At 42.2% G+C, this 22,835-nt stretch overlaps 3 protein-coding genes across 3 annotated transcripts in view; 2 read left to right on the top strand and 1 right to left on the bottom strand.

Moving 5' to 3' along the window:
* The window catches only part of LOC146194744 (prostamide/prostaglandin F synthase-like), a 68,468-nt gene that overhangs the window by 16,250 nt on the left and 29,383 nt on the right, over positions 1-22,835 (top strand). The window lies entirely within an intron of this gene.
* On the bottom strand, positions 12,506-13,512 carry LOC146194746 (alpha-crystallin A chain-like). Its single transcript, XM_084597523.1, has one exon. The coding sequence runs from the start codon at positions 13,213-13,215 to the stop codon at positions 12,643-12,645; it is 573 nt and encodes a 190-aa protein (XP_084453649.1). The 5' UTR covers positions 13,216-13,512; the 3' UTR covers positions 12,506-12,642.
* LOC146194745 (alpha-crystallin A chain-like) lies at positions 14,421-15,158 on the top strand. The gene has a single exon (XM_084596106.1). The coding sequence runs from the start codon at positions 14,550-14,552 to the stop codon at positions 15,138-15,140; it is 591 nt and encodes a 196-aa protein (XP_084452232.1). The 5' UTR covers positions 14,421-14,549; the 3' UTR covers positions 15,141-15,158.

Below are 22,835 nucleotides of genomic sequence, written 5' to 3'. Positions count from 1 at the left end.
ATGAAAATGTAGTAGCAAGTCACGAAGGATTAGTCATCTTTCATCAGTTTAAAGAAGGCATGTGTTTGGCCACTGTGAACAGCATCTAGCAGTCACAAAGTGGAAACTGGCGCGGCTATAAAAATTCTGTAAAATGTTTTTCTTAAAGAAGACCTCGCTGGCAACTGTGATTTTCTGGTACCTGATTGCACCAAATACGAAAAGCTGAAAGACAAGGAAATGATGTTGACAATAGCCAAGTAAAACATGTCATTAAGAGCTGCCATGGTGGTGCAGTGGCTACGGTGCTTGACTGTGGTGCCCAAGGATGCAGGATCAAATCCTAGCTGTGACGACCGCTTTTCAATGGCGGCGGAAAGCAAGGCGCCCGTGTGCTGTGCGATGTCAGTGCGCGTTGAAGGACCCCAGGTGGTCGGAATCACCGGAGTCCTCCACTACGACGTTTCTCATAGCCTGAGACGCTTCGGCACGTTAAACCCTAAAATCCAAAACCATGTCATTAGGGATGTGCGGTTAATAAATTTTCAAATACAAATTGAATATATAGGAAAAATATGACTTTGAATATCCTATACATGATAGCGAAAAAACAGAAAATTTAAAAAAGCTAACACTTTTCAACTTGTGTACTTCAGAATTAACATATATCTCAACTAAAATCAAACTAGAATTTCACAGAAGTGTATATATGCCTGCTGAAAAATCCAGTAGAAATTTTATACAGATTTTTATATACCAGTTTATTTATTTTTTTTTTGTGTGTGTAGGAAGGACCTGCATGCAACCAGATGGAGCTCTGTATATCGCTGCTGAATACATATATATTCTTGTTAACGTAGGCTTCAATGGCCGGAAAAATGTTCAAATTACCTGGAAGCTCCGAATGGACCTGAAAAACCTGCAGAAAGCTATCTATATCACAGTAATTTTATCTCATCAGCACCAGTGCAATGAATGTCTGCATTGATATGAAACTGAAGAATGACGGTTTTTTCCTGTCTTTTCAAGTGCTTTGCACACTATCGAGAAGACCGTCTTCACAAAATGGCCCCGTTGAGTTTTGAGGATGCTTCACTGCACAATTAAAGCTGTCAAGCATGCACTGTAAATGCATGCATGTGGTAAATTTTGGTGTACTCGGTAATTCTGGAATTTGCAGAAATTTCGAATATTTGTTTTTTTTTATTACAAATATAATTCGAATGGCAAACATATTCGATTCGTCACTCATTTTCATAAAGGGCAGGAAACAGCTGGCAGAAATGAGCACTTATTCATATTCACGGCCAAGATGTGCCACGCATAGGTGGAGCGTACCACTTGGGCGTCTACCAAGTGTGCATATTTGGTGCCTGTGGTAGGGCCATATCCAACCCACCCTCGACAGAAGCAGTGAAGACTGCCTTGCCGCCTTCAAATAAGGGCTTGATAAACCACGAAGTTAGATAGCCCACAAGGCTTCCCCTGTATAACAGAAGGCATGAAGCTCACAAGAGCCATGGACCTCCAGCGCCACAGTGAGGTTCATGCTGCAGGGATGACGAAATTGTCTTGAGAAGTAGGGGAAGTCCCAAATAACCCCACCTGAAATCAAATAACTCCTTCTGATCCCCAATACATAAACATATGGCTGATTTATTGCTGTAAAACTACCAAGGTTTGCTAAGAGTTCGCACGGACATTACAGATATTCCTAAATCAGTGATGCCCACATTTATATGTGCCTTCAAGAAACTAACTTATAGGGTCAGAGCACACAATATCCTCAAAAAAATATAAAACTTGCTGGCGAGATGGATTGCAGGCTAACAAACTCTCAGAATGTGTTGCAATCATAATACAAAGCGATGTCCCTCAAGGAGTGTAAGTGCTAAAAGCAAACTTTGAAACAGTTGCAATAAACATTAATTGTTTGTCACAAAACAGTAACAATATAAGCTTTCTATACATGCCTCTACATCTCACAGTTACAGTGTACACAGTTTGACACAGGGAGATGATTAATGTAAATGTCGTCACTGTCCTCTCATTGTCACCTAGCTATAAGAGGCCGCCTGTGAATAGGACCATGATGTATGCTGCCCAAGTTGCCAGATAAGTAACTTAGATATAAAGCGCCATTCCAACCACGATCTTCGAAAGTGTAATGGGATCCGAGAGCTTTCGAAGGCCGGATTCTAACCTCACCCTCCCGTCTGAAGAGTGAAGCTTGGTAGGTAACGCCAACTAAGACAAATATAGTGACAAAGCAATTTTAGGAGTCGGTTAGACCTCATGCAGTATAGTGTTTTCACACTAGAAAGCATCCAAAGCCCTCAATGCCCAAAAAAGTAATCTCACGAAATAATTGAGCGTATGTTAATCATTCTTTGGTAGTAAAACCTCATTACAAGAGACACTCAAGGGACCCAAAAAAGATGTCTCTTGTAAGCAAGGTCTCTTGTAACCAAAAATTCTAAAAGCACTGTGTTGATCAGTTTATTGCAGATCAGCATATAAATGCGTTCACACATTCACAGGAAATTTTATACTAGTATGTCTTTTTGTGAGTGCAAAGTGTATTCCTTCCCAGATTCTGCAGGTAAAGCAATTCACTTTACAAGCCTTACTGTTGCTCACAATACCTTTGAAGCATTCTTACATGCTTGCCACCCTTAGATGTTTTCCTCTGAAACGTCCTTGTAGTCACCTTCTATGGCACATGTGTTTTTTACTTGCGCAAGAATTGCACAGTCTATAAGCTCTTTGGGAGCACACAAGATCTACATCTGCAGATACGAATTCCTCAAATGATTCTGGTACCTCAGCAGTCTCTTGGATGCTTGCCCAAGCTTCATCTTCAAGGAAGCTCTCCATAGTATCCATATATGGGCCCTTTTACATCATGTCACCGCATTTAAAGCCAGCTTGTCTGAAACAGTTTTTGCAGCTTCACTTCTCAGGCCATTCCAGACACCTAAAATTACCTGAACAGCAAACTTCGCATCAATTACTACTGTACAGTCCTGCTTCCTGTTGAGCGACAGGTGTTCTACCAACCTTGTTTTGTACAGCAACTTGACAGAGTGGATAATCCCTTTGTCTATTGGTTGTAGGTAGGGTGTGGAGTTTGGAGGGAAAAAATAACTTTGGTGGCTTTGAGCACAAGAACTTTGGTGCTGCAAGAAGCATTGTCCACAAAGAAAAAGACATCAGGATTCTGAGCTTTCATCTTGTGATCAAATTTTAACAGTGACAAGTTAAAAATGCTGGATGTCATTTATGCATTTCAATTTTCTTCGCAGATAACAGTAATGCGATGCCAATGGCTGAAACAGGGTTGTTTTGACTTTCCAATCATGGGGAAGCACTCCTTCTTGGTTCCTGACATATTGCAACAAAAAGGAGGCTGATATGGAACAGAATTTAGCTAAGGGAATCTGAAGTGCAGCATGCAAGTTGGTATGCTTCAGCTGCATGGCATGAGCATACCTGGGTTGTGTCTCTTCTACGTAGTGAAGAATTTACTCTAGGGACCTGAAAAAGTTGTCCTTAGTAACCGAGTGTCTTTTGTATGCAGTGTTGTTAACAAGGTAGACATAAGAAAACCAACCAAACCATTTTCACTTGTCTCTTATAACCGAGTCTCTCTTGTAACAGTGTTTCTTGTAACAAGATTTTACTGTATGTTCCAAGCTGGATTACAGAAGTATCATGCTTGCGGCTTAGCAAGAGCATTTTATTAACAATGATTAAACCCTATCTGGTCTAGGGTTATTATTTGGTGCTTATAAAACATTCCCACTAGCCACTCTTTGTATAGAAACAAACGAGCCTGCTTTAAGATCGAAAAACTGCACTAGCACCTACGGAAGTCGTTAAAATACATTCTCAGCCAGAGATTCTCTGCGACCCCATCATCGCAAGAAGCCCATCGAGAATACATCTTCAGGAAGGGCAATTAAGCCACTGCTCTTGCACACAAAGGAAAATGCCGTGACTTAGGCATAATGAATGGAACCTCTGGTATTGCACGGAAAGCCACTTCTACTGTTGCACACTTCAACCTCCGCCTCCCCAACTTCTCCTCCTCAGTTAGCAAACTTTTAGAAAATGCATACATGGCATGTCACCTTAAAGAACACCTTTCACTAAAAAATAAATATGCAAATTACACAGCATTTTATATGTTTGGCACAAAAACTGATGGCCATGTTAAAGAAGCAAAGACAAAAGACTGTCTCAGTATGCATCAGTTTTTGTTGCTGAATGTTTTGCAGTTTCTGTTGCTGTGGAGGAAATAACAAATGAGAACATCAAAAGCGGCATCATCTAGACAGATTTCCTGAGTGTTCTGACTGCATTAAACGCTGGAAATGGTCTAACAGGAATCATCATGAACAACATAATAAAAGTGTTGGTGCAAAGACACGCTATAAAATTCTACTGAGTCCTTAGTCACGTTATTTGGGATCAGCAGAAATGAGAGGGCAAAGGTATGTGTTGCACGAGCTAAAAACATGGAAATAAAACAAGTGAACATGTCAGACAGGGACTTTTTAAATAGTTACAGGAAACAGAGCTAAGTGGCTGCCTGCCTGGGAAAATGAAGTACCTAAGCAATAAATTTCATTCTGTAGGAGAATGGAAGTTATCTCACTGTCAGAGACATTTTATCTAATAATTTCTTCCACAGGATACACAAAAATTGCACATAACTTCTTACTAACAAACAAAAATAAAGCTGCATGTACAATGCGTGACACTGAGCTCACGATCAATCATATTTCAATCTCATGCACAAAGCTTGAACTGAAGAAAGCATACTTTATATTATTTTACAGTTATCACACACCACTACATCTATTACATCTCCAGTGTTGCTTTTGGTCAACAAGCATGTTTTCGTATGCTTATATATTCCTTAAGAAAGACAATGCATTAAGCCAACTATAGATACCAAAGCATTCATTCAACACCAGACCACTTAATCTAATTGTTTCTGGTGCATGATAGGAAAAGTTGCTTATATGTCATAAAACGTCATATATAACTGTTGTTATGGATGCAAATGGTTTATTCGAGAGTATATTATCAATCATCATCAGTGTGAACAAATAGCCAATGTTTAACATTATGCATATATTTAATGTGCATTTTAATGAAAGGGCGTGTATGATTTGACAGCTGTAGTAATGAGTCCACAAAAATAATAATTTTTTCAAGGAAATGTCTTTGACTGATGATATTGTTGCATATTGCTCAAAAAGAGGGGACACTCTTTTCTTTCAATCACATAAATATAATTAGTGCTCCCAATGGACCTCTTCACGACCCTGGGAGAAACCGGTTTGACTGGGCTGTGAAGTAGGCGTGGGGGGAGAATCCGCAGTTTTTCTTGAGCTATGAGCACAGCCCAGTCTCCAATATGGCAGCGCCCTTTGGCCAAGTTTGAAAAGGTCTATAGGAGCACGAAGTGAAGTGTTTCATTCTGTGGTTGCTGTCACAAAATTAATTACCAGCTTTGTCTTATCCAGGTTTGTTTTTTAGCCTACTTTTTTTAGCTTTTTAGCTTATCACTCTCATTACCGCTGACATGTGAGATTATATTACTTACATATGCAGAGCCAGATTAAGGAAAATGGAGGCCTATAGCGATGCTAGTGCATATGTATCCCCCTTCTTTGGTAGTCCTTCCCCACTTTCATATTACACTTCTGTATTAAACCTCAAGTTTCATTTTAGCTACACTAAATAAAACAAAAAGTGCAGTCAATGCAGTTAAGACGGTTAACACGCGCCTCAAGTTAAATATCATGTCTTTCTTTGCCTGGCTCAGATAAAATACCCACTGCTTTCTTTCGACATTGTGCAGAGGTATTTTCGTGGTTATTTCCAAGGCATCAGGGCTGTCCACAGTTACCATCGCCAAAGGACTGGATGACTGCAAAGTTTCATCTTCCTTTTTTTCTTTTTTTTAAGAAGGGGACCCTCTTTTAACAGAAAGAAGGTCGCCTTTTTCAAAAATGATAGAATTTGTGCAGGATTTTTTCGTGACTACTGCCCATTTCTGTATTACCTTCATCATGCAAAATGTTAGAACATATGTAGTTGCCAACTGCCTCTCTGACTTTTGGAAATGAACTTAACATATCATTTGGAAGCAGATTGAGGAAGAATTTTCTGCCATCACTCAGGTTTCAGCTGTTGTTCCTGAGTTCTGTGCTTGGCAAGGCCGACCAGTTGCATTTATTATTGTTTCGCAAAGCTTTCAGAACTGCGCTTCATGACAAACTTATTCTGAAATTGCAAACACTTGCACTTCGTGGTTTTCTAATCGCCTTGCCTTCCGCTTGTCTGACTGATTGCACTCCACATGCAACCATAAACAATTACAGTGCGCACAGCCTGCCATGTCACATACAAAAAAAAGGGGGGAAGTATCCTGGGTTTCCTTCTGTTTCAAAATGTTTTGTAATAAAGTTGTTTGAAATTACTAATGAGGCTATAAAGATTTGTGTTTTTAGATATGATTGTGCTGTTTTTAGTCAAATAACTAAGTGAGCAGCTAGACAACTAAGTGAGGTATGAAACTAAACTTTATGTAGATCACTCTTTCTTCTCGCCTCTAAGGAAAAACAGTCTCTTTAGTTCACATGTTGCTCGAAGTTGCATTATTTGTGTTTCCATATCTGTAGCAGGTTAGAATAAATGAGCTCCCTTTGCCTGCTCTCGGAGATTAACAAATGTGAGTTTAGACTACAATACACAATCTTTACTGGTCAGAGCCAAGTCCTTTTATGCTTGAATGTGAAACAGCCTGGGGAAGGTGGCTTTGAGAGTCTGTCAATTTCTGCACCCTTCCTTTCAGATTTCTTCAATGTTTGCAATCAGGTTTTTGCCACATCTACCTGCAATATCTTGGGAAAAGAATGTTTTGAGCATGGTCTCTGTATGCCGCTTTCATGCCTTGGTAGGAAGATTACTGACTGTGTGTGGTGATGATTTTATAGCTTGTTTGCTCTGTTCGTCATGCTGAAGCTGCATTGGTTCGTATACAGGTAGAATCTTGAACTGCATGATTAATCCATGGTAAAAGGGTATGTGCATTTTAGTTGATGTCATATTGTTAACGTTTGTTGAGTCTTGGTTTTTAGTCGGCCGATTTCAAATTGCAAAGGTTGTGGAAATATAATAATTCAATTTATGTATGATTGGGCAGGACCTGCAGTATTGCCTGCTCACGTCTCTGGTGAAAGTTCAGTTCAATTCAATTCAATTTGTTTATTTCCTTTCAAAAGTAGGGCTATGAGATTAAAATCCTGGAACAGGTTGACAAGGTCCCCACCTCTTACAAGTAGGCAGAACAGTGAGATGAGTGCCAAGCATACATAACATATAATTCGACAAAGTCTACAGGTCATGCATTAAACAGAATGACAAAATTGCTAAATAAACAAACAAAATTTCAGTACAAACATTCAATAAATGAAAAAATTGTTTTCAACAACAGAAAAGCCTTGTGCTTTTTCTGCAAATAAATAAGAATTTGCTGTTATAATTTGAGCCACAAGAAGGATCAGAACATTTTGTGTTTAAAAAGTTCATCAGTGAAGGTAGTGTATAAGACAAAGATTGGATTGTTTGTCGTAAGAAGATATAGGGGTGGGAACTACAATTATTCTTTGTGCCTGCTCTAAGGGCCGCTTGCAGTTATTGAAAATTTCGCAAGGTGAATGGCATCATCAATATGAAAGTTAACAAAAGCAATTGGAACATAATATAAACCTGTACTTGTGCGAGCAAAACAATGTAAGAATTTTGTATTTGGAAAAAAAGAGGCTCTGTTGAGTAAGTACTATAATGCCTATCAGCAATGTAACCCAGTGCCCTTCTGTAAAGCAAATGCAGCTTGTGTATGTTTCTCATTCCAGTTGTGCCCCAAATCATGGCCGGACTACAGTGTTCTAGAACACTGCAGCCGGACTCAAGCAGCAGCGGTGGCGCGCGCTGCCACCGCCTCAGTCCAACCGTGCTCAAACCACGCCACAGTACTGCATGAGAGATATCACTGAAGCATTGTACAGTGTAACCTTTGTACCTAAGGGGCAAGAATGCATTGCATGCATGTATTGGCACCTATTGCAAATGACAATTTGGACTTAAGGTAATCAGTTAATGTGATCATTCCAGATGAAGAAGCACACAGACAGTGCCTGTCTGTGTGCTTCCTTCCTTTCCTTGTCCCTGTCTGTTAGCACTAGGCATCCACAACTGTGTTCGGTTTATGGCAAATCAATTCACTTTGTTAGTTAGCCGGGCCACTGAACATCCTTAAAAAATAATTATATGTTTTGTAGCCCTAAGATTATTTGTTAGGATATTTCTATATTTCGTTAACTCCGTGTATCTTTGGATTTTGCAAATTGAGTATACAAGGCATGCTTTTGTTTAATCGTTTCAAGAAGCCCTGGAGTCTGCCAAACTTTTCATGCTTTAGGTGGCCTTGTCAAATTTTTTTCAATGGGAACTGCACATTATACAGAGCTTTAAAATATTCACAACAGCTAGATGTGCACAGTCGCTATCCTGTGCTTGGTAAATACTGTCCCAAGTTTTTCTCATCAATAGTGTGTCAAAAGACCTCAAAGTTTTATGAAGTAATAGACTGAACACAAAAAATGTTCCATAGTTTTCCGAGTCACATTATAAATTTCGCAATGTAGCAAAAAAATGTGGGCACATGGTTTCGGGACCAGATATGCAGTGGCTTCAATGCCTAAGAAAAGATAAGATTCGAATGACTACTTTATTTTACAAAGACCGGCTGGTTTAGCCAGAGTAAAATGGGGAGGAGAGAATTAGGACATGGTGGATTTATATAATGTGCATTTGTTTGGTCACAGGAGGTTAGAAAATGCAACATTGTGTAGAACAGGTTGTATCTGAAGTTGTTTTGCTACTTGTGTTATTGCCTGCTTGGACAGGCTACCTGTTTTTGTGTTCTGAATGAGGTATCCAGCAAATCTGGACAGGACTATTCATTGAAGGTGCCACACACTTGTATCATTCTGGCTTGGATGATGTGACATGTACGACATTGAGTGGATTTTTAGCAGGTAATTAGGTAAGTTGATGTGCATGACAGTTTCTGAAATGGAATTTTCTTTTGGTACACCCATAAAACTGTTCTTGATAGCCATTCCGCTCTTCCACTCACACATTATGATGAATGAAGTTGTCGTAATTGGTGTATATCTATCATTTGAAAATGTAGAACTCCTTGTGGGAGTACTGCCAGCACAAACTGGCTGCCTGCTTCTTTCCTTGCTTCACAAAAAAATCAGAATGAAGGCTTGTATTTTCCTATCTGTACTTATCTCATAACTGTTTGGGTGACTGATGACTCTTCATTAAAATATCAGTCCTAGGATTGCAACCTTTTGTGGGCTGGCAGGCAATGTACAGAGGCATGGGAATGGAAAGTGTGCTTCTAGAAATCCTGTGTGTGCGTATTGAGGTTGCTTCTTATGTAGGCAAGTCATAAATCGATCCGAGATGACGATTTGTACAATGAAAAAGGGAAATGGTTGTACACACGCTAAAAGTATAGCGTAATGCTCCTGAGTTGAGCAGGCTTGGTGATGATAAAACTGCACTGGCTTGTAGGTGCCAGCATAGCTGCTGTATTTTTTCGCTGAAGAAATGAAACTTGAAGAGTAATATGTCAGTATAATGCTTTATGCTCCGTGTGTATCTTGATGCTCCTGCCTTCATGTCATTTTTCTCTCAATTGCAATCAGTGTAGCATTGTTTTTTGTGCATTTTAATGTTTACTTGTTATCATTCTATAAAAAGACCTGTTTATAATTCTGGCTAAAAGCATATGTATGCATGACGTCTTTTAATGTCATGAAACTGATTTGCCCCTAGGAGCACTGTTTGGAACATGAGCCTCCATGTTCTAAACATATGGGCATTTGGAGCCTTCATTACCAGGGCACCTACAAATACATTGTATCCCTTTGTTTATGCGATGACCTCTGGGCAAGTACCAATCTCAGTGCATTCCATCATGAAACTCATTATAAAATGCATTGATTTTGTCAAACCTGAGCTTGCACTAACCAGTGAGGTCAACAAGAAATTTCTTAGGCAGGAAGATGCAAGAAGTTCAAGTCATGTAACACGAAAAAATTATCTCGTTATAGACAGTAATGAGCATCAGTTGTAGAAGAGGGAGGACAACTGTAAACTTGCTCAACTGTATTGTGCCGAGATTACGTATAGACTGAAGAGCATGGTAAGCGGGTGCAAATAACATTATTACAATATTTCTGCTACCATGACTATATCCATCTTCTTATCCATAGTATCAGTAAGAAAGATGATCAGAGGAAAAAAATTAAGTAGCATTCTGCATTGTCACTGTGTATTGTTGATACTTAATCTTAATGGTGCACAAAAACTTTGTAAGCGACAGACTTAAGGTAGAGAGAGGTGCAAGGGGTGCGGGTATAATTTACTCTCACGTGACTTTGAAGCGTATATTATTTCATTTAATTTAAGATAAACTAAGCTTTCAGCTTGCATGCACCAGCAGTATTAACAGAGTAAGAAACTATATCTTGATGTGTATTTGCTCTTCTTAGTTTAAATAAAAAGATGGCGGTCTGAGACAGATTTGGTTGTTTCAGATGTGAGACTGTATGCAGAAAGCATATGCTTATTTAGATACACAATAGACATTGGTGATTGTGAAATTGTGCTGCGATTATTATACAAAGTTTTTCAAACTGTAAATGCGTACAAGCTAGCATCAAGTTACAGTGGTTCTAGGCATTCACAGAATTGCCCAGCGTTGTCTTCGGGTGACCTTTTGTTCCAAGTTGGCCACTTTCGAATCACACAGTGGTCATCTTTCACACCAAACAGAGCACATAAGATAAGGCATCACCACTGCCACCCGGTCTTGAGAAGCAAGAAGCAGTGATGCCAGGACAGTTTTTATCAAGTAGATGCACTTTGCCCTCTTGACTTCATGGGTTTGAATTGATAAGTGAACGAAAGTTGAATTCAATTTTCTCGGTAGTGAATACATATTTTGTGGTCAAACAAATGCGTACCACCACAGCCAAGGAGCTATGATGATAACTACGTGATCAGTTTTTGCTGAGAAAAATAATGGGATGCAGTCGTGCCCACCATTTGTTACACATCTTGCACGACCTGCAATAACATTCTGTCCCATCTCTGAGGCATCTTGCATATTATTAAACATAATTTTTGGATGCCGTGTAAATATTTTTTCTGTGTTTTTTTAATTTAGCACATATATATATAGTGCCTATAAAACAGTATTCCCCATCTCAGTAGGTGACAGAAGTTTACAGACTTGAAAGTCCTTATTATTTTTAGTTATGCGGTGCATGAGCATGTTACGCATGCACTGTCAGAAGCAAAAAGAGCATCGGAAGGAGCATATTAAACTGAGTGTTCTTATTACTTCTATTTAATGCATTAAAGGGTGAATGAAAACTAAGTCAAACTTTTAAAAGGGAAGTAGTAAAACCTCGTTACAAGAGACACTCAAGGGACCTGAAAAAGATGTCTCTTGTAAGCAAGGTCTCTTGTAACCAAAAATTCTAAAAGCACTGTGCTGATCAGTTTACTGCACATCAGCATATATAAATGCATTTACACGCATTAACAGGAAATTGTTCGGGAAAGTTTAAAGAAGTTATTCATACAAGTATGTAATTTTGTGAGTGGTATACACATGTTGCATCAAAGGATATGTACATACATACAGGCTAAGACCGCTGCTCTTAATTAGCTGCTGCTCGAACCTGCCAAGCAGTAATCTCCAAGAAGAAAGAGCTGATTGGCATTTACACGTTGAAACTGACCTTTTGAATACCTGATAATAGAGCCGTGTAGTTCCTTTCTCACTAAGCATATGTACGGGTGCCCACAAAAGTTTTCGGAACACAAAAATTAATTTCTCGCCAATCGTCATAAAACCACAGCTTGAATTTTGTGGTGATCGCTTCACTGTGTGACCAACATAATCCATCCCGTTATGTCTTGTGGAATATAGAAAAAAACATCGCAGTTTTTAATGGCCTTACGCGTTCCAAGAACTTTTGTAGGCAAGTGTACCTGCTATACCACAGGAAAATAGACACCTGGTAGACTTTCTTCAGGCGTACCCATTTTAGCTGGAAAAGCAAAATTCTGACTAAATTGATACCTGGATTGCCATTTTCCAGCTGAAAGGGATGCGATTCCAACTGGAAATCTTAACATTTCAGCTGGACATGATCTCTGGCTCCCCTGCAGGAAATAGATGTAATTCCAGCTGGAAATCACAGTTTTCCAGCTAGGCAATTTGGGTACAAGGGTTCCTTAATCTAGCAGGAAATTGTTTTTTTTTTTTCTTTTTCGCCAGGGATAGCTTTTAGAGTCGCATATGCTGTCTGATTCCAGTCGAAGAAAAACAGCTTCAGGTAATTTACAGCAGTACACAACACAGTAGAAACTTTGCAACTGTTTATTCATAAAAAAACGGCTAGGTAATGAAACAAGCGTAGGTATGTTGCATCGGTGAGAGATGATCCTATGATGCACATGAACATAGATAACTTAGGACTGTGGCGTTGGTTACTTTATGGCAGCCTGATCGTCCTTACTCGGTCCCTTTTCGCCCGTGACTGCCTTGGACGGCGTCGACTGCATTGTGATCGGAATCACTCGGGGCTTCTTGCTAGGGGGCTCCGGCTTGGGTGCCCCGATGGCCAGCACTCCGGAAGACGAGAGGGCGCAGGTGAGCGCCCCAGCGTCCACGCCTTCGGGCAGAGTGAAACGCCGGATGAACTCACGCTTCACGTAGCTGCAGCCGTCCTCGCTCTCCTCTTCGTGCTTGGCGCTCACGACGACGCTGTTGTCCACCGCCTTGACGCTGATCTCCTCAGGCCGGTAGCCGCGGACGTTGTACGTCACGACGAACTTGGACTCCGTGTCGGTCTGAGTCTCGTCTTCGGCGTCCGACGCAGAGTTGCGGCGCTTCCGTTGTGCCGTCAAGCGAGGGCAGTGATTCGTTTTGGAAACTTGCTTTAGCGCTGCGCGGGAAGGGCAACGTCGACCTAAGAGCTCGTCGCAGAGACTTCCGAGAGCTTCAAAAGGTGCGAAGAACTCGTCAGCGCGGAAAATGGGAGTCAACACCAACGAAGACATCGTTGTACGATCACTCTCTTTAGTGGTGGTCCTGGAACTAGCGAGTACGAATTCGGCTCGTCTGATACCGTCGGCGAGGAGACGACAGCGCCCTTTTGTGCGCGAAGCGTCGTCTGCTAGAAAGAACGAGATGTTTCGGGAACCACGGAACGTCACGCACAACGCGGCAACGTCATTTTAACACGCTTGGCGGGCTTGTAGTTTTGTTTTCGCTGCCTCTCATCTGTTCTCTTAATTTCGAGAACGTACCAGAAGCCGCTACGGCAGAGGCTGTGCCCTTGATCACTGCGTTTTGAGTAATCCTGGAAATTTCAGATCTGCGGAAAAAAAAAAAAAAAAAAAAAAAAAAAACTGCCTCATAAATTCGGCAGAGCTTTTTGTGCTGGAACGAACGGTATTTCGCATTTGCCGAAGGCGCACATCAGCGATGTTGAGTTTGATTGGAGGACCGCATGGTACGTATGAGCCCGGGGCTCATGACGAAGACGCTGGCTCAATGTAGGTTGTGAAGCAGGAGCTGGAATAGGCGCCTTCTATTTTGCGGCAGCACTCGCCGTCGTCCGCCAAGTTTTTCAAGATAGCACATCGCGTCCTTATTTTGTTTTTTGTTTGCTTTTCGCCGCGCTGTTTGTGTCGATTTTTAACAATTATTTCCGCGCGAGGCGATTCTTATAAAAGCAGCTAGCCTGCGCAAGTCTCCCCTCTGAGAAAGCGCCGCTCCCTAAATGTAAAAAATGCTATTTCTTTAGCAGCTCTAAATGTTTTACATTATCCACAGCTATCCGTTGGTGAATAAACAAGTATTCAGTTTCTAACATCACCGTGATTTTCAAATCCGCACGCAAAATAAACAAGCATATATGCGAATGACCATCAGAGCGATCGATTTAAGAATGACTTCGTTTAAGAATTGTGAACTTCAAAAATTATTTGATTTCTTAAGCACGTTAAAATAACAAACGAGTTGCTTAATTTTGATTTCATAACGCGAATCTATACCCTCGTATCCGCGTTCAACACGGTCGTTTCGTGTATGCACTCGAAAATACCAGAAAACGGGACGGAGCAAGTGAAAACAAAACCAAAAGCTTCATGGTACGCTTAGCCGTGACGCTGAGGCTTCGTGCGTGACCTCACGCACAAGCTGGCCAATCGGAGCGCACCTCGCGCGAGAGCCCGCCCTTTGTTCTCGAAAAATCCTGTTCTTTCTAGCAGACGACGTCTCGCGTATATAAAAGGCCGCTGTCGTCTGTTCACCGACAGGATCAGACGCATCGAGTTCGTATATACTCGCTGTTTAAGTGACCACTGCAAAAGAGCGTGATCTTTCAAGGATGTCTTCCTTCGTGATAGCTCCAATCTTCCGCACCGGCGAGTTCTTCGCACCTTTCGAAGCCCTCGAGCGTCTCGGCGACGATCTCTTTGGACGGCGTTGGCCCTCCCGCGCAGCGCTAGAGCAAGTTTCCAAAGCGAATCACTGCGCCCGTTTGACGACACAACGGAAGCGCCGCAACTCGTCGTCGGATGCTGAGGACGAGACCCGGGCTGACTCGGAGTCCAAGTTCGTCGTGACGTACAACGTCCACGGCTACCGACCGGAGGAGATCAGCGTCAAGGCGGTGGACAACAGCGTCGTCGTGAGCGCCAAGCACGAAGAGGAAAGCGAGGACGGCTGCAGCTACGTGAAGCGTGAGTTCATCCGGCGTTTCACTCTGCCCGAAGGCGTGGACGCTGGGGCGCTCACCTGCGCCCTCTCGTCTTCCGGAGTACTGGCCATCGAGGCACCCAAGCCGGAGCCCCCGAGCAAGAAGCCCCGGGTCATCCCCATCGCAGTGCAGTCGACGCCGTCCGAGAAAGTCACGGACGAAAAGGAATCGACGAAGGATGACCAGGCTGCCGCTAGAGAACTAACGCCCGAGTCCTAAGTTGTATGCTGATGTGCATCATAAAGCCGCGTTCAGACTACGTGCGCATCCGTCGTAAGTATCGTATTTATCGCAGTGCGCATAGTGGCTGGAACTACCGTTTACGTAGCTTGCGACCGCGCATGTTCACACTGGGCCGTTCGGTAAGATGCGTTCTTTACGACTGGCCAATCAGCGCTCTCAACATGGCGCCGGTTAGCAAGCGGCTGATAGCGGAGGTCTGGGCTCTTCAAGCTCAAAATGAGATGTGAAAGAAAAGACTGGACACACAAATAAAATACGAAAAAGAACAATGGGTATATTAACAATTAACAACTCGATTATAAATACACTTCGTTTCACACACGCACGTTCGCACACAGTTTTCAAACGTCCGCTCACCGTGCTGACGCACCGATCACTCCTTCGCACATTTCTTCACGCGCCCGTTCTCATTGTCGACGTACCACGCACTCCTACTCGGTGTCCCGTGATCGCACTCTCTCGCATCAAACCAGGCGTACGGTCCGCCTGCATCCCTGCTTGCGATTTTACCAGTGCCCTGGAGAGATCTTGGAGACGGGCCGGGGCGGTCACTCAAAGGCCCTACTACTGACTCCAAACATTGAGCCGGGGCGCGCGGCAAACACGGAAACGTCCGCGGAACCTCGTCCCCCCTCAGAAAATGCTGTTTTCTTTTTGTCTTTTACGGTGAGCTTCTTTCAAACTTCGACGAGTCCGCACCAGCTCCGTTCTGCGGCCCGACCGCAACGTCACCCCGCATCGGCCTTTCGCTGCAGGCCAACTGTTTCCGCACTTGTCAACGGAGCCGATAGGCTGCGAGAATGCACGGGGATGAAGCGAGCATCCCCCGCCTCCATAACCTCACTTTTCTAAACTAGAGGAAACATTTGCTTGTTGAGAGCTTGTTCGCGCATGAAAAAAAAAAAAAAAAAAAAAAAACGGATTGATAAACCACTTACTACTTTGACTCAGCGCACTGGCAATTTGCAGCCAGGCATCGTTTTGCACTTCTCTCTGTGCGATTTCAGCTACTCGTAGTAGAGAGCCGGCCCCTGCCGAACTTTTTTTATGAGAGGCTGATAATTCCACAGCGAAGATTCCGCACTGCACATGATCAAGCTGCGGACAGACACAATCACCGACACAACACCTTGTAACACCGGCGAGCCGAGACACTGCAGCAGAGTTGGATGATGTCGCCTACTAGTGGTGTGCGCGCGAAATCTGGGAGGACCGGAAGCCCCGTGACCGCAAAGGGAAAACCGAAACGGCTGTGCGCATTGGTCGCGCGTAACAGACGTATCTGTGCTAGTCGTAAAAGTCGCGGGTCCTCCGACATTTACGCCCACGCTGGCTGCGTACGTTGCGCATTTTACGCTCAATGCGACAGCAGTCTGAACAGACACGTTACGTTTTTTGCGCTTACGCTTACGATCCTTACGAACGATACGTGCGTTGCGCACGTAGTCTGAACGCGGCTTAAGATCATCTCTTCTCGGTCACCAATACAACATATATTCAAGCTTACATGTCATCGTTCTTTACTGTGTTCTAAATAAACAGTTTCAAATTTACTGCTCTGTAGTGTATTACAGTTAAGTGCCTGAAGGTGCTGCCTCATCTGCAAGCATGCAGCAGCAACTTAAATAGTAAATATACAGGTATGCGAGAAATTATGATATACATATGTAGTTTCAATCTCCAGGACGTGAATGGTAATGGCTGCTGCCTACTTGGAGGCGACAACTGTTTGGCATTGTCTGTCTGCGCTATTGTTTCATGATGCCGTGAGCGGGCTCAGTCATTTGCATTGTACGTACCTGCAGTGGTGCCACTTTGGGGTTGAAGAAACCCACTTAATTTACATATAAATTTTTACTGGAAGACGTGGATAATTTTATATTGAAACAAGTTTAGACACCAAATTTGTGCACAATTTTGATATTTACTCTATAGGTCATGTGGTATACTTGTCTTGGGCTGCTAAATAATTGATTGGTTTGGTTGGTTTTTGGGGTTTAACGTCCCAAAGCCACTTAGGCTATGAGAGACGCTGTAGTGGAGTACTCCGGAAATTTCGACCACCTGGGGTTCTTTAACGTGCACTGACATCAAACAGCAGACGAATGCCACTCCATTTCGCCTCCATCCTAAATAATTGAATTCCTTCTCTCACCTATATATATATATATATATATACCTTGCAGCCGGCTTGCCTTGAATGTTGTAGTGAATTAATAACAGAGCAGCGAGGCCATTTAAAAGTTGTGATAAGATCACTTTGTTGTTTTAATACACTCAGCTCCTACACTAGACTGCCTCAATAGCCAGAATGACAACAGACAATCACTGCATTGCAAGTACTGCATCCTCTCATGTGTTTTCTCAACTGCTCTGTGCCATCAGTTGCCAACCAGCAGTTTGGACCGAAATCGAGAAAACTTGTCTTGTGTGTTGCTTTCCTTGGCCTCGCCAACTGTTGGCTTCTTTCCTTCACTTCAAAGAAAGGACGCACATAAACAATTTGGAGTCACCTCCTCTAGGAGAGCTTTCGAGTCCTTTGCATATCTTTACCAATGTTGTTTCCTGCTTTCGGTGCCATAGAACTCATGAGTGCGTTTTGAACATTCTGAAGCAGACGAGATGGCCCGAGAAGAACATAACTGCGTTCACCTATAGATGCATATGTGGCATTGTTTCATACGTAGGATACATATATTAAAGCTAAGCAAGACATCTGCTGAAGTGCCTTTTGGGGCAGCTTCATGACTCTTTTTTTTTTTTTTCCCTTGAGTGGCTCATTTCAAACTGATGGCTAGTTCGTGGTTTCAGTCACGATTACATTTCAATTAGCCCACCATGCAAGAACACCTCTGCATCAAAATTTAATTCCTGCTTTTGGAAGAATGATATGTTGTCAGGAGTAATATGGTGCATTTTACATGAAGCCCACTGTGCTACTCTGGCAAGTACAGAATGAATATTCAGCACTGCTGACTTCCTGAAATGACTTCAGTCAGGTTTCCAATTTTATCATACTTATGTGATTGAAGTCATCTTGCTGGATAACAGATCTGTTGCAGATGACTAAAATGTTTGCTAAAAAAAAGCATGTTTGGTATTTTGTCATTCAGTGCGTTTACAAGAATACTATCTTCATTAAGCAATTAAGGCACCCACATTCATAATATAGTCTGATGCACATACAGCAATTCATATGACAAATTTGCGCACAAAAGTATCCAATTGCACAGCCCCCTTGGTCACTGATATTATTGAGATCAACCTGAAATAAATTCCAGTCAAAAAAGATGTGTTAGAAGTGGTGAAAGCACAACTGGAACCAGTCAGGCTGATTGGACTGGATATCAGTTATTCTAACTGGTCTTTTTTCACTCACATGCTAAGAAAAATATATGTGAAGAAAAAGTATGTCGAGGTGGGGAAGGACTTGACATATAAGTTTGAAGAGGACAAGCTGTCGGGCTAGTTGGGTTTTCATAGTTTTTGCAGCGCATAGCCAGACAAGGACAAAGACGGATCTGTTCCTCCGTCTTTGTCCTTGTCTGGCTATGCGCTGCAAAAACTATACATAATTTTGTACTCAAGGCTTTTCATGAGCATATATTATGCTTTTGCAATATTTTCTTCCTCGTGGATTCCAAGACCTGTGATTGGAGCATGGTTGCTATACAGTTTTCACAGCACAACGTTGTTTTCACAAATGAGTCTAACAGATGAACCAAGTAATGTATGCTACACCTTGTAAGACAAGGGCCTTGTTAAGCAGCCTAGTTACAACTCATGACAGTCAGATAGCAAGCCAGAACTTTGTGAGGTATTCATTAAGATCTCCTTTGCTAGTGACCTTGGAGATGTTTCCAAAGACTTGAGCAGCATATTTTTCTTATAAAGAAAATCTAATGATGCTTGTCTCAGTCTGACCACAGTGCATCAGAACAGTTAATATTACATCATAGGGGTATCATCTCTCTGAACAGCAGGGTAGATATATGATAATGCACACCCAAGGAGGATGAGAAATTTGTTTGAATAATATGGAATTCTAATCACGGGTTTCTTTGTTAGTGACCACGAAGTGCCATCTTGATGATATATATTTTTGGACTATAATGCTGTACCACACAGAGTAACGAAAAACAGGGTGTCATGAGGTACTCTATTAGTCCTTATTAAATCGTAACATATTTGGGAACTTTTGCTTAGTTTCCATTGACGTAGTGCAAAAAGGAGTGTGTTTCTGACTTAAGATGTCAGAATTCAGCCATCAGGGCAGGAAGCATAGAACCTTGCTGAGGCAAGCACACTTGATTGAGAGTTCATACCACCATAGAACCACTTTGTACTGCAGAAAGTAAATATTGACTAGTTTAAAAATAAAGCACTATATATCATAAAATTTGTTAGCTGTTAAATGCAGGAAACTTGACCATAACTGCTAGTGAACTTATTAAACCCTGTTATACTGTGCGTGAGCTACTGAACTGAGTTCCAGAAAAATTCATTGATAGTGTTCATACACAACAACCTGGGGAACTAAAAGCAACAAGAAACGTTATTAAGCGTGATTAAGCAATGTCACTGCTTGGGGCATCGCTACTTTTGTTGAATATTACATCATCATCAGCCGGACTACGCCCACTGCAAGGCAAAGGCCTCTTCCATATTCCTCCAATTACTCTGGTCCTGTGCTAGCTGCACCCACTTGACCCCTGCGAACTTCTTAACATCTTCTGCCTTACTTTCTGTTGCCCCCTGCTATGCTTTCCTTCCCTTGGAATCCAATTTGTTACCCTAAGCGACCATTGGTTATCCCCTCTTCGCACCACATGTCCTGCCCAAGCCCATTTCTTCTTCTTGATTTCCACTAGAATGTCAATAACTTAGAATGTCAGTAAAATGTCAATAACTTGAGTTATTTCTCTGACCCATTCTGCACGCTTCCTATCTCTTTAACGTTACACCTACCATTTTACTTTCCATAGCTGTCTGCATAAGTGGTGTCACTAGGGTCACCCGGTGCGGCGCGGCAACCCCTCCCTACCCCCCCCCCCCCCCTCCTTCTGCGTTCTCAGCACCGAATCGCAACTTACTTTCTACTTCCTCTGTCCTCATGGTTTGCTTTGAAGTCAAGTTCGCTCTGCACCCAACCACGCAGTGCGAGTGAAATATTCCACGAGATTCCACGAGATTAGTTCTTGTCTAGCATTCCTGCTATTTTCAATGCCACATTTGAATGCTTGCCAAGGAACGCCACGCAACAGGAGCGATGGTGTACCAGCCAAACACACTTCCCGGAGAAAGTGTAGCAGATACTGCACCTTTCCTTTCATGTAAACTCATTGTATATATGTAGCACTGCAATGAGCGCTGATAAGTATGAACAATGAGAGGCAATGATAAGAGAGGAAGGGTAGGCTTTTGCCATTCTCCCCTTAAGAGACATTAGGTTTTCGAAATGCACCTAATCTTTTCCTTAATCTTATACTTGTGGCACACTTTTCAAAGTAGCACTTTTGGCATAAGTTTCCTTTGTGAATACGACAGTAAGAGACCTCCTAATTTTTTTTTCTTTTTTATACTTAGAAGTAGCGATTGTGCCCTACGACTGATAATTCAGCAAAACATCACATCAGAAGCATATCTTTCCGAAAAAGGCAGAAACACTAGCACGTGTAAGTTAAGAGGAAATTCACTCAGCAAGCGGCTTAAGACAGGTGCTTGCCCAGTGTGAGATCATAAGAACAAAGGGGCACATGAACTACAAAATGTGTAAACATTAAGCGTGTGCAATCACCATAGCCACATATGCACAAACATAACAACAAGGACGTGAAGTGATAAACGGTGCAATGACTATAACGGAGTAGCAATGCTGTTTCGCATACATATTTAGAGACTATCAAAAAGAATCAGCAGATAAAACGTGAGAACCAGTATAGAAGCGCCTTCCTGTGTCCTCCTTCGGTTATAGTGCTTCTTTCACTGGTTACACGAATTAAGCATAAGAAATAAGTTTCTAACGTGCAATAAGCAACTGCACTTATGCTGGTAATAATGACTCAGCGTAGAGGAATGGCGAACACAAACAATGTCAGGCTATGCACATCATCATGCGCACCAGAATGACATAGGAATGCGCATAGGAATGACAAGTGAGAACTAGAGAGGTAAATCTATAACCCAAAGACAAGTGGAACACACAGCAAATAACTAAAGTCATGAAACAGAGAAGCCATCAGTCAAAACCTTCAATGGACATGCCAGAAAGCATGATACTTGCGAAAGTCATAAGGAGCAAAGAATTATGTCTGCCACACATATGAAATTTAACGTGCTTATACGTTTCCCTCAAATACATTCATTAAACAATCAAGAACCAACCGATATACAAAAAGTTTGAACACTTAAGGCCAGTTTTCTTTATGTAATATATAACAATTGAATACCACGGTTCATTCACGCAAAGAATGTAAAGTAAAAGTACATTCAAGAACTGACTGATATACAAAATGTTTGAACACTTAAAAATCACTTTTATTCATGCTTGCACTGCACATATTGTCGTCCGCAGGTGCTCTCTCTCTACAAAGCCTGTAATACATCCTCAAGTGTGCGCTCAGTCACAGTTTGAAAAAGAACCGACCTGCTCCTCCTCTGAGTGTTGTTCGGGGCCCTGTAAGATCCGACTCTTGCACACACGGACCTTACTGCCAGGTGCCACTGCATATGTTCCAAAAGTGAAGGCGCCTCTGAAATGTTGCAACCGGAAGTCTTCGTCATGCTGCAGCTAATGGTCTTGGGTTGTTCGGCAGCATTGGTCAGTACCAAAAAGGCAGTGGTTGTAAGCGAGGTCGCATAAAGGGAGTTCAGAAAGAAACACTCTTTCAGCTCACTCTGTAACCAAATCCATTCCTCAAAACTTTCAATGCCATGCATTGTAGTTAGGTCCCAAGCAGAGCCTTTCACATGCCACCTGCATAGGTGAAAGCCATTTATTTTGCATGCTCTACATTTAACTTTCTTCTTTTGCTTTCCGCATCCAGACTGTAAAGTTACCAACGTGCATTGATGCCATACCAATAGAAAATATTAAGCGTGAAGCAGCCTTTTGAAGCTGGGAAACAGTGGTCATCTCCAGGCTCATTTTTTAACGCTTTCAGTTACGTTTCTCATTTTAACAATGACTTCGCCTTTTTTCAGAGAAAAAGAGATGGGAATTGCATAAGCAGTACGTGAGCACCCTTGGGTACATTCACTCTCAATTGCCTCTTTTAAAGCGCGGCCTTGCTAAAGGTCCCTCCTTCTCATTATTTTTTTTCTTTCTAGTCAGCGCCTAGTGATCAGACTTGCCATTGCACAGAGCAACAGCCATTCTGTGCTTTTTGGTGTTTTGAAAGTGTGAGGCGGATATGTGACTGGGCTGAGGAGCGAGAAAGGCAGAGGAGATAAATGAACAAGATAAAAGGCTGCCGGAGAGATACTGCCAGCAGTCCTCGCTTGAGAAAGGAAGTGAACTGCACATACACAAAAAGAAGCGATGCAGGGGTTTCTGGTAGGTATTGTGGTAATGCTAGTTTTCCAGGGTACAATGCACGTACACAGGCCCGTCCCAACTTTAAAATGGCTTGAAGTCTCTGGCATAAACTAAGGCATATGTTTTTAAGCACT

Source organism: Amblyomma maculatum, chromosome 3 (genome assembly GCF_055883805.1).
Source record: "Amblyomma maculatum isolate TAMU_Amacu chromosome 3, ASM5588380v1, whole genome shotgun sequence".
Taxonomy (NCBI): domain Eukaryota; kingdom Metazoa; phylum Arthropoda; class Arachnida; order Ixodida; family Ixodidae; genus Amblyomma; species Amblyomma maculatum.
Note: the sequence above shows the minus strand (reverse complement) of the source record. Positions and strands in the feature narration are given on the sequence as shown.

Bases quoted from the DNA above. Each gene is read 5' to 3' on its own strand.
- LOC146194745 (XM_084596106.1), top strand. From the start codon at position 14,550: ATGTCTTCCTTCGTGATAGCTCCAATCTTCCGCACCGGCGAGTTCTTC.
- LOC146194746 (XM_084597523.1), bottom strand. From the start codon at position 13,215: ATGTCTTCGTTGGTGTTGACTCCCATTTTCCGCGCTGACGAGTTCTTC.